Below are 12,246 nucleotides of genomic sequence, written 5' to 3'. Positions count from 1 at the left end.
TAGAGATAGATGGATCAATCCATTGACTGATAGGTAAGATAGTCCTCGCGTTCAAGGAAGCTGCAGCGAGTACCACCCAGCGCAGCAGCCTCTGCCCAGACACTCAGTACCGCAGACCAGGAGGGACGCCGGGGCCTCTGGGGCCGAGGGCTGGGGTGAGGGAGAGAGGAGGCGGCCCAGAGGAGCAGCGGGCACACCTCGGACTAGGTGGCTGGGCCGCCTGTTGGCGTGGGTGCAGCGAGGGGAGCGGGTCCTGGGTCAGCTGAGGACCGGGCCTCGGGGGCGCCGCCGGGCTGGACTGGGGCTCTTGGCCGGGTTTGCTCGTTTTTGGGGAAATAAGGCCACTGGGGACGGTCACTACGGTTTTCAGGATCCGCTCAGCCCCTCTGAGTGCCCCGCAGGTGGACCCGGCGGCGCTCCCGGCTGTGGCTGACTGGGCTCGGGCGTGAGGAGCGCCCCTGCCGGCTGGGCGGGCGGAGGGCGGCGCGGGCGGAGCCTGGGGAGGAGGAGCCCGGGCCCCTGGCTGTGCGAGCGCCTCCGCCCCCTTCCCGCTGTCGCCCCGCAGGCGCCCTACCCCTGCCCTCGCCGGTGCCCCCTAGGCCGGGCCCTTCCCTCAGGTTACAGGAGGTCCCTGAGTCGATGCTTCGTTTCCGCACAGTTGGACCGCCCTGTATTTTTGCCACTAATTCCAGGATGTCCCCGAGTATCTCAGGAACCGGCTGTGTTGGACAAACGCGAGGCGCGGTGTTTCTGTCGCGCCGCCCCTCGCTACTGGCGCTGGGGCCCTCGGAGGCTCAGTGATGGCCCAGCCCGCCGGTTTCCAAGAGTACCCCAAACGCGGTCTCCTCCCCGCTGAGTTCCCGTTCTCCCAAGACGGTCGACAGCCCCGCCGCGCGGACCCTGCAGACAGCCACACTGGGCTGAAAAGGGTACCACGCGTGATTTTCTTCCAGCACGCGTGCGGCCTTGGAAAGAACCTTTCGTGAGGCCTGTGGCTGGCCTGTCGCCTTGTCAATCTGGCCAGACGTTTTTGAGAAAAGATACCAAGCCACCAGATGTGAAGTTGCAGCTGCCCTGTGAATAAGCGGACTGGCGGTGACACTCGCTGTAGGGCGCGGAAGGACACTCGGGATTGGGAAGGGGCGTCCACCTGCGAGCGCAGCCGTGCGCCTTTGCTGGAGGCTGCAGGGCGCCGGCGGGAGGCCGCCTCCGTAAGGGCTTCCTCAACCCAGCCTGCCCGCGTCGAGAGGCCACTGAATGCGGTTGAACCGTCATCTTGAATGTATTTCAAGCACACAGGTGTAGAGTGAGCCACATTCCACTATCTCATCCGGCCAGGAGGTCAACTTTTCCATGTTTCTTTTTGTTCACAGCTCTCCATGTAGACATGAGGTCTGAAAAGAAACCGGCTGTTTCTCGTTCCACGTTTTGAGCAGATCCCCGTTTCCAGAAGTTGTGGTTCATGTTTTTAGATGCTGCAGGGCTAATGTTTTTCTTCTGTTTCTTGTTCCCCACTCTCCTTCCCTTCCCCTCCGCCAGGAAGGGTGCCTGTGGCCTTCAGATAGCCCCGTACCTCGGCAGGGCGCCTCGGAGGTAAGGGGCCCCAGGAGGTGCGGGCTGGGGTGGGGAGTGAGGGGGCATGTCCCTGCCAAGTGAGGTGGAAGGGGCAGGGGCATTACCACTTGGGCTGATACTTTCGGACGAAGGCATTGCCTGGAACTTTGGTCAAAAGCAGGAGGGGATTTTTCCTAGAATCTTCCAAGGACTATTCGTTCTAGTCTAAAGCTCCTTACCAAAAACAATTTGTGAATCACTGATCTTTACATGATTCCATAGCTTCTACTAATGTGCCTTGGCAAGTGTGGGCATAGTTTATAAATATAGTGTGATTCATTCCTACATCTCCAAGTGTAATAATGTAGATTTTTAAACAACGGTTTTTTTGCCTTCAAGTTAAAAATAATGGTGAGCGAGAAATCAATATCTCTATATGTGTGTGTGTGTAGATATGTGTGTATATTAAATGCATGTGTATACACATTTATACACACATATACATCTATGCATATATGCATTTGTATGTATATATATGTATATAAAAGAGCTGTCTCCTAGAAACTGGAATGGTAGAACAAATGAGAAGACATTGTAAGAAATGTACTACCTGGAATGTACTAATTTCAGAAAAAGAAATTACTATAATCATATCTACTTGAGTACAAAACATTTTTCATGTCAGTGACTAAAAATAATTATAGGAAACTTTTAGTCAGATTCCAAATAACTGGAAAAGTCTAGGAGCCAGGAAGAAAAAACAGTCATTGGCTGGGCATGGTGGCTCTTGTCTGTAATCTCAGCACTTTGAAAGGCTGAGGCAGGTGAATGGATCACGAGGTCAGAAGTCCAAGACTAGCCTGGCCAAGATGGTGAATGCAAAAATGCGAAATTTAAAAATGCAAAAATTAACTGGACACAGTGGCAGGCGCCGGTAATCCCAGATACTTAGGAGGCTGAGGCAGGGAAATCAGGTGAACCCGGTGGGGGCAGGGGTTGTAGTGAGCTGAGATGGCACCATTGCACTCCAGCCTGGGCAACAGAGTAAGACTCTGTTTCAAAAAAAGATTTTTTTTTTAATAAAAATTTTAAAAAAAGAAAAAGCAGTCATTTTGGGGGGATTTGTTTAAATAAGTAATTGGTAGGGCAATAATCTCTAAGTAATGAATAAATCAACCCAATGCTTTGTATCTGCTCCGCACATCATTGTGTGAAGTTATAACTTCGGCTTACTTGGAGTCCTGGCCAACGGTAGCTCATGCCTGTAATCCCAGCATTTTAGGAAGCTGAGGTGAGTGGGTCACTTAAGCTCAGGAGTTTGAGACAAGCCTGGGAAACATGACAAAACCCCATCTCTCTTTTTAAAAAAATTAGCCAGTCATGGTGGCATGCACCGGTTGTCCCAGCTACTCAGGATGCTGAGGTGGGAGAATCGCTTGATTCTAAAAGGTTGAGGTTGCCATAAGCCAAAATGGCAACACTGCACTCCAGCCAAGGTGACAGAGCCAGACCCTGTCTCAAAAAAAAAGAAAAAAAATTAAGCTTAAAAAATAAATAAAAACTCAGAGCCCCTGTTACTTTTCTGAATCTTAGGTTCTAGGTTCTAGAACTGGCAGGGACCTGAGAAAGCAGGCAGCCCTGTCCTGTCCTCATAAGTTATAGAGAAGCCGAGGCCTGGGCGAGGTCACTGATGACTGGATCCGAGTGCTGGCCGCAGTGCTCTTCGCCCTGTGACTCTTGGAGTTCCTAGTGTGTTCTGTTTGAACCCTTGGAAAATGCACACGTAGCATGCACAGTAACTCCCAGGAGCCCAAGCTTTCAATTACCCACAGCTCTCCATTGCTCAGCCCTCCTGGATGCGCTGGGATTTGGCAAGGTGAGTGGTCTGTCATAAGGAACATAGGGAATCAGAAAAGTAAGCTTTTTTCTAGAATTGGATTTTCCTGCTTTCTCTGGGAGATGGTGTTCAAACTGGTAGGAACCAAGTGTGACTCTCCTTGATTCTGTTACATTTAAGGTCATCGTTGCACCCAAACCATCTTCAAGCCTCTCTTTTCCTTCCAGATCATGCATGCCCCGCGGTCCAGGGACAGGTTCACAGCTCCATCCTTCATCCAGAGGGATCGCTTCAGCCGCTTCCAGCCCACCTACCCCTATGTGCAGCACGAGATTGATCTTCCTCCCACCATCTCCTTGTCCGATGGTGAAGAGCCACCTCCTTACCAGGGGCCCTGCACCCTGCAGCTCCGGGACCCTGAACAGCAGATGGAACTCAACCGAGAGTCCGTGAGGGCCCCACCCAACCGAACCATATTTGACAGTGATTTGATAGACATTGCTATGTATAGTGGGGGCCCGTGCCCACCGAGCAGCAACTCGGGCATCAGTGCATCCACCTGCAGCAGCAACGGGAGGATGGAGGGGCCGCCCCCCACATACAGCGAGGTGATGGGCCACCACCCAGGTGCCTCTTTCCTCCATCACCAGCGCAGCAATGCACACAGGGGCAGCAGACTGCAGTTTCAGCAGAACAATGCAGAGAGCACAGTAGTGCCCATCAAAGGCAAAGACAGGAAGCCTGGGAACCTGGTCTGATTTCCTCCAATGTGCGCTTCAGCTGGAGAAAGAAACCGAGGAGGGAAGCGGCCGCTGGGCCCCTCCTGCGTACAGTGTTGTTCAGTTTTACATGGTACAAATAAGTAAAACCAAATGCGCAAACATGGTCTTTGCTTCTGATTCCTTTTAGGGGAATTGCATGCAAACTAGACTGAAATGATACAAACGTCCCCCTGGTCTGACTGCAAACAGTGTTTATTTGGGGACAGGGGTTGGGATGGGGGTGTGGGCAGGGGAAAACAGAGAAAGGGATGCTTTGAAGCTATCATGAAATAAAACCCACAGAGGTATTTGGTTTATTTAATTATGAAAGACTTTGCAGATAAATGAGGCCAGAATGGCCTGTTTTATAATTGACTGAATGAAGAAGGAAGGATTATTATATATTCTTGTGGGGAAGAACCAGCCAGTTTGCTTTTTCTCCTAAGGTGTGGAACTTTCATTTTGTTTAAAAAGTATGACTCAAAATTCCTGTTTTGTGTGCCAGGGCATAAAGTGGAAGAGTTGGGTGAATGCAAGGAGCTCCTTTGTGTTGTGACGATATGTGTTCAGAGTTGCACTATCTTAATGTGGAAAATATATACGAGGGAACTGTTTTATGTGAAGTTCTGTATGTTGTCTTTTCACCTGTGGTTTGTCATCAGGCCCAAGGAATATCCTGGAGTGGTCCCCAGAATCATCTAAGAACAGATATTTGGGGATGTAGCCTAATATTTTACCAACTTGCGTAAATCAAAAAAAGTCATTATTGTTGCAGGAGTTTGCATCAAATAGCAGTGAAGCTTTTGGAGACTTTTGGATGGAAGATAGGGAAGATTAAGTTCCAGCATTTCTGACTTGTTATTTGAGTTACTCTGCTAGTCTTAGGCTGCATATTTTATGAGAAAATGAACACGTGCGTTTATGGATCCAGTATCATGCAGTACTGCCCTCATCCTTCAGCAGTGCAATTTCTTCAGTAATTTAGATATTTTTCACTATAGCATGAACTATATTCAAATATATACCTTATTTTATGCAATAAATTGTTTAAAATGCAAGGTGGTTATTCTGCATACTGTTGAAATATGTGACTCCTCAGTATATCCCCATTGCCTCTCCCCTTTCCTCGACAGCTCAGTTCAGTTCTGCAGGGCTGCTCAGTTCACAGGAGGCTCCCAACAGCCACCCCACATCCGGCCTACCCAGAACTTCCTGCAGGAGTGGTGTGGGTGGTGGTTTCTTATGCTTTGGAAGCCCCTAGAAATGACGGAAGAATGCCCTGTTGCTGATCATAATAAGCCATTGTATGTCACTAGTATTAGCATAGCCTTGTTAGAGGAATGCAGTGCTCAAAACCTACCCAAACTCCTGCAGGATTCTACCAAACCCTTCTCCAGGCCAGCCTTTGTACTGAAGGCCAGACCTGGACCGTCAGAGAACAGTGGAGGGGGCGAGTGACTTAAGAGCACAGGGTAAAAAGCACAACATGCAGTTAAAATGCAACGAGAAAACTGATTTTAAATACCATTAGTTTTAATACTCCTGACATTTACAAACATTCTTATGTACAATTAAAAAAATAACTTTCTTCTACAGATGTAAGCATTGGCTTTTATAAGAGCAGCAGCCAACATGTTTAGCAGACACTGCGCGTGGAGAAGGGCTTCTCTGCAGAATGGTCTGCCATGTGGAGGGTGGGCCTCTGTGGCCTCTGCACATAACAAGATGAGCTGGAATGATGATTCCATGACTCCGATCTATGCAGCTTTAAAGCCAAATCCTCACGTGTGTGTTTGTGTCTGCCTGTGGGTCTCAGAGGTGCGGTGACTCTGTGCTATAACTGGAGAGATTGTTCCAAACCCCAAGTCCTGTCTGATCCCAGTCTGTTCCCTTCTGCTTCTTACCTCTGTAGGTAGGTCGCTGGTTTTTGTTGGTTTTGAGGATTGGAATTTCCATTACATTCATCCATTCCACACAGTAACATCCACAGAACTAGTCCAACTCTTAAATGCAGAGAGAAAAAGCACGGGCACCAGTTGCCAGCTCATGCTTACAACCCTGTGTGGAAGTAGATACAGTTGAGGGCCACAGTGGAGCTTCCGAGACTGGATTCAGTCTTGTTCCAGTGACACTTGGAAGGCCTCTGCAGGAGAGAAACCAGCTCTCAGGGCAGAGATCGGTTAGGGGCCAGGCAGGACTTTCCCCAACCCTGGAGATGCCCTGAAGGTTCACTGGCTCTCCGGATTAGCCTCTTCCTCTGTCAGGCAAAGATGAGGAGCCCGTTTGCCCATTGGGCCCTGGGCAGGGACTTGCAGTGGATTCTTGGTCAGGTGTTCCTGCACATGCGGAGGCGAGAAGGTGATTCCATCATTCCAGTTCTCGCCCACAGTTTTGGTGAAGCAGGGGACACACCCCACAGCCCTAGCTCTCAAATGGCTTCACGGTCCTTACTTCTCTACCTGTCTCAAGAAGGAGCTCAGAGCAGAGACTTGTGAATTCCTTAGCAATGTGAGTATATGAATGTTTTGCATATGTCCACAGTATTGGCAAGATAATTATGTAATTCAGATACCTTTAACCATGTTTCAAGAAAGAGGCTCCTCCCATTCGCCACCCTAGAGAATTGCCTTTGTTAAATCAAGACACATACATATCAAACCATGACTTTGAAAGGTCTTTGAGGCTGGGACTATGTAATGAATTAGTTTAAAAGCCAAGGTCAGACATGAATTAATAGTCAATTTCCCTTCAGCACAAGGAAAAGGTGATTTACATGAGTAGCTCTTTTGAAGGTTGTGGCTGACTTGTTCATACCGTGTCACCTCATGGCTGGCGTGATGTTGAATGAGTGGAGATTGTGAAGATGGAGCTTACACAGTGGGGCCTATTGTTCTTTCAAGAATTCTTTTTTTAGCTCATGGAACCCACAGGTCCAGTTTAGTAACCAGTGATTTAGACAATCAGTGATAGGTTTATAATCTCAGACTATTCCAGCAAAGTGTGGCAACAAAGGATTGCATTGTTAGGAAGAACAGTTGGTGGGAACGAGCACTCCTGGGCATACCGCTGACTTTCAAAAGTCCCTTGTTCCAGGTATAGGAGACCCAAGGCATCCTGAAGCCCACCTATAAGAACAGAGTCTTCCAGCATATATTTGATTTTTCAGAAACTCTAGCATTCTTTTTAAATACTGAAGCAATCCTTAATGGAAAAGAGATTTCATGAAACAAATTAGGTATTTCAAGAGTTGATCTATTTTTGGTGTCCAAAATTCACGAATACAGAAGCTTGACAAGCATGTCTTCACCTTCCCACCACATAAACACATGGACACACACCCAAGCCACAAGAAATCCCAAGAGAGCAGAGGAGAATTTTTAAAAGATTTATCATGAGGACTGCATTTCCATTCACTCAAACTTATGAGACAGGAAATAGGGGCCAACAGTAAATGGGGGCGGCCGCCTGTCGTACCCAGGCGAGGACTTCTTGAACTTCTACCAATCTCCATTTGATTTTCTTCACCTTTATTTCATCTCATAAGAAGAGAAAGGCTCAAAAGGAAGCACTGTTAGAAAGTTTCTCTGACCTAGAAGAATCCATCTAAATCCCTGCCTTCCTCTCTGAACAAACAGTTCCTGTCTCTGACAGGGGCCATCCTCTATCTTCCATCCAGTGGCTCTTTTTTGAAGGCTCTGATGCAGAGTGCTTCAAATATGTCCTCAGGCCAGACACTGGTTGCTGGCACAGAGACACACAGCACCCAGCCCTGGGCCCTCCCTCAAAGGATGGCCTCGTGGTGTCGGTCAATTGTAAGCTCAGAGATGTTCTGCTGGAGGTGCAGGGAGCCCGGCCACCCACGCAGCCCTAACTGGATGCACCCCTTCTTGGTGTTGGGGACGGGGGTTGCTGCACTGCTCGCTTATTGAATTTTGCTACTTAGAATGACAGCATTAACTTTGTGTTTTAATTTTTGTTTAAACAAATGTTTTTTTAATTTCCAAAGCTCAGCAGTATATGAGAGAAAAAAAAAAATGGGAAATTTACCTGGTTTCAGTTAACTTTTGCGTTTCGTGCCTAAGTGATTAAAGCCAGTGCTTGGAGCCAAGCCTTCACTCCATGAACAAGCCCCACAGCCTTGCCCCTTGCTCTCCTACTCACACTGACCTCAAACGCCCCGTGCTTGGCCTGCTGCGGTGAAAGAACAATTGAATGACAGGTGTAAGAGGAGAACCTCCCCTTCCTGGTGTGAGGAAAGTCACAAATCAAGATATGTTGCTTTCAGCCCAGATCCTAAATGCTAGCTCTCGGCAGCTGCGTGGCTTACCTTTCACCAGTTCCACCACCAGCAGCTGCCAGCACCTCCACAGATCACAGAGATGTGAACAAGCAATGGGAAGCACTCTTAGCCTTGCCATGGTCTTTGTTTTTTAGGAACCAAGATTCCAGCATTCTTTAATACTCAGCACGCTGTGTCCTCTGCAGAGTTCATGTTATTGCCAGGGACAGTCATCTGCTGCTGCTGCTTCCTGAACTGGATGCATTAGGAAGCTGCTGTCTGAGTGCAGGAATGTCTTGCTAAGAAAGCAGGGTCTTCCTCCATCCTTTTCTTTCTTCCCTCTGTGTGTCCTTGTTTTGTGTAATGCGGGAGAGGGTTAGAGCTATAGAGAATATATAGACACTATCCTATATAGAGAATATATAGGCACATTATATCTATACACCCCCATCATGTCAGAGATCTGCATGTCAGTTTTCAGCAACTAAAGGTGCCTCATGGTGAGTTCAGCAGACACAGGAACCAAGCCGCCCCTCCTGCACTTGATGCGCCCACCTTTGTTGTGCCTCACTTAAAATGGTGCTTTTTCAGTTGTCTGTCTTTTCTTATGTTTTTATGTGTAAGGTGCTGTATATAAGTTGAATATATTATGCACATATCCTACCCAATGGGTAGAACAAAAAGTTGTTAATACTGTAATATAATGTATAGACGATATCAATTTTAACAGAAATGGCATAGAATTGGTGAATGCCTATGTGCTTTGTCTTCTTTTGTAAGGAAATTTGCAAATGGATGCATACAGATTAAAATCTATGTAGTTTATTTTCCTATTAAATATCAATATTATAACACAAGAGAAAGAAGTGTGAACAAGCAACAGTTCATGACCAGCGTATATATAGCAATGGAAAGTTGCATCTTTGCTGTGAAAACACTTTAAAGAAAATACTTTTTAAAAAAATCCAACAGCTTTTTGGTTGCCACTAGACGCTTCTTATTTAATCTTTTTGGTAATGCTCAGCTGGACCAGTGTTAGTTACATTTGAGTCAGAAAAATGTTGATTTTCAGCTTGCTTTATAATCTCCTGCATCTGTCTCCTGCTGTAGCATCACGAAGGTGTCAGGCCTCAGTGAAAAGTGCACATTTTTGTTGTTAATATTGCAGAAACTGTGTCAGAGGAAAAAGTAAATCAGCCTACAGCAGAGGACTTCATTCAGCTCCAGAGGCATCTGTTACCGTCTGTGTCCAAGTCTCTCTGTGCCTTTTTCTTTTACAAACTGAAGCTGTGGAGCCAATGAAGCAACAGTAGAGACTGTAGGGAAAGATACCTCAGGAAAAACACATCCACTTACAAGGAGGCCCTGTTCTTGGAAAAAGTGTTTAGTTATGGGTTAGCACTAGAAGAGACTCGGCTGTCAGCCAGCCAAGCGAAGCTCTCATCCATTCCCATTCGTGTCCCATCATCATCCTGACCCAAAAAGCAAGCTTGGTTTTGCCATTAGTTAGAAATTACGTTTTGAATTGTATATTGTTACATCCTTCTCCGAGTTTAGTTTTTAGTGTCTGATTATGACCTCTGCATTATCTTCAAATGCCCTAATTTTTTTAAAAAAAGAACAAAAAGTTTATAACACCGTGTTCATTAAAACCATGGTTGAATCTTGGGTGTGGGTATCCTTTCGAGTGTTATCCGTAAGGGCAGTCCATGGAATTTGGCCCATCTGATCCATATCATCAGCTTATTCTGCCACCAGAGGATAGTCCAATAAATTCCAAAGTTTGTTAGTTTCACGGTGTATGTTCTGACTTTGAAAATCACAATGGAATCATACCCCTAACATTCAGGAAACAAATGACCGATTCTCCTTAAACTGAAATCGACTGTACAATGCAACTCTCAATGCTGAACAGATTAAAAGGCAGCCCTTTTAGTATTTGTTTAAAAGGGCCGTGAGAAGTTGACACTCTTGGTGTTGTGGATCCCGCGTGTCTAGACCCATGTGTTGGTTCCATCATATGCTGCATCCCTTGTGATTCCGCATTTAGAACTGAGGCTCATTACTGTCAAAAACAAAGCTCCCACACCCCAGGTTCAACCCTGTGCAAGAACTGTTGAGCATGAGAATGTTCTAGACTCAGAGGTACTAAAATTTGTTACCACATCATTGCTTCTTTTTCTACAGAACGAATTGAGGCTTAAACTTTACTGTTAATTATACTGGTTCATTTTAATGTGCTTGTTGGTATGTTGCTATCTTTCATTTTATTGCTTTCGAAAATCACGTTTTCTAATTGTATGCTTGTCTAGTTTAAAACTATTTTAAAATATGTACAATACAATGCACAGCATTTAGTTCATTTAATTTTTATTATAAAGCAATCTACTAAAAAGTACAACTGTATTTGAACTTTTCAATAGTTGGTTGTGAGCTATGATACAAGTCACTAAAGTCTTTTTTAAACAAACATTTGCGCTTACTTTTCAACATAATTCCCAGTTCTATACAGAAAAAGATTTCCACCTGTCATGTATCTGCCTCTTTTACCCGAGCAATGGTGATGTAGTTCTTCGACCTAAGGTCTGTAATTGCAATACTTTTAAAGAACGATGTTGCTCTAAGTACTGTTCGTTAGTTATGAAATCAGATTTTTCTGCTTGTTCTTAATGCTGTGGCCAAACCATAGCACAAAATCATTAAAAATAATCAGTGGCACACATTTGTCCCTTGGGTTTCTGCTTTGATTTTTGTTTCTCTTTCAGCAACAAAGCACATGCATGGGGGTAAATGCTGTGTGTTTTAAGACCTGTCGCAAAGAAACCCTCCTTATGGCTCCCTAGCTAAACTTCCCATTCAGCTTGTCGTAACTCTGACTTTTCAAAAGTCACTACTTCATATTCTACTAGAAGCAATTCTGGTCCGATCATGATTCTTTTCCCAATGCTGGGTTCTACACAGGGCATTCAGACAGTCAGCAGGTCCCCTCATGCCAGGAGTCCCCAGGGAAACTGCTCACCCCAGGAGGACTTTCTAGATGCCTCGAAGTCTTTGGGTGGCTGTCACACAGAACCGAAATGTTCCTAACAATGACAACTATTCAACAATGGAACAGAACAGACCCCTTGAGTGTGTGTTTTAAATTCCTTGGCATTGGCAGTCTCTAGTCATAAAGAACAACAGAAAGGCTCTAAATTTCCTACACCGAGAGACTAGAATAGTGTTACCTCTATGCTCTAAGTAAGGATATGGGTTCACAGATGATGACTGTGTGCACAAAACCCCACACAACCTACCAAACTACTCAAGTGGATTTGCATGGTGGCAGCAGATACCATTTATTTTTTGCATTTGTATGTACTTGTGATGAGCATGTGGAAACTGAACTCTTGAAAAGACCATTCAAAACAGTATAGGCCCCAATTTCGGTACACCCATTTTAGACTCTGAATTAAATTCTTCAAGACTATTTTTAAAGGGGATTCGCAGAGAGCTATAAGAAGGAAGAGAGAGAGCAATAGGAAACTTTCCTTCCTGTAAAACGGCAAGTAGTCACTGATAAACCACACCATACTCTGGGATAAATTCTGTCATCTCTTAATTTAGCAGACAATTGTAGAAATATTAAAGACAACCCCCAGACTTGCTAACACTAGTGCAAACTTTGTTCTTGGAGACAGCTCTGCACAGAAGGAATGAGGGGAGTCCAGGCTGGGGATCCCGCTTTGCAGACCATAAGCAGCAAATCCAGTAAACCCTGGGGCTTTTTCGTCACAACGGAGACACAGGACTCCTCTCTGCCCCACCGTCCCTGT

At 45.9% G+C, this 12,246-nt stretch overlaps 1 protein-coding gene across 23 annotated transcripts in view; it reads left to right on the top strand.

Moving 5' to 3' along the window:
• The window catches only part of LDLRAD4 (low density lipoprotein receptor class A domain containing 4), a 436,878-nt gene extending 425,725 nt beyond the window's left edge, over positions 1-11,153 (top strand). For 19 of the 23 annotated variants that reach the window (XM_035270492.3, XM_035270484.3, XM_078347669.1 and 16 more), the window contains 2 exons: positions 1,540-1,593; positions 3,619-11,153. In XM_035270492.3, the coding sequence (XP_035126383.1) occupies positions 1,540-1,593; positions 3,619-4,149 (585 nt within the window). In that variant the 3' untranslated portion in view covers positions 4,150-11,153. The remainder of the gene's footprint in view (positions 1-1,539; positions 1,594-3,618) is intronic. The other 4 variants (XM_035270491.3, XM_078347668.1, XM_078347667.1 and 1 more) reach the window with 1 other exon arrangement.
• The last annotated feature ends 1,093 nt before the right edge of the window (positions 11,154-12,246 follow it).

This window comes from Callithrix jacchus, chromosome 13, assembly GCF_049354715.1.
Source record: "Callithrix jacchus isolate 240 chromosome 13, calJac240_pri, whole genome shotgun sequence".
NCBI lineage: Eukaryota > Metazoa > Chordata > Mammalia > Primates > Cebidae > Callithrix > Callithrix jacchus.
The sequence above is the reverse complement of the archived record's forward strand: the minus strand, read 5'-3'. Positions and strand labels throughout refer to the sequence as shown.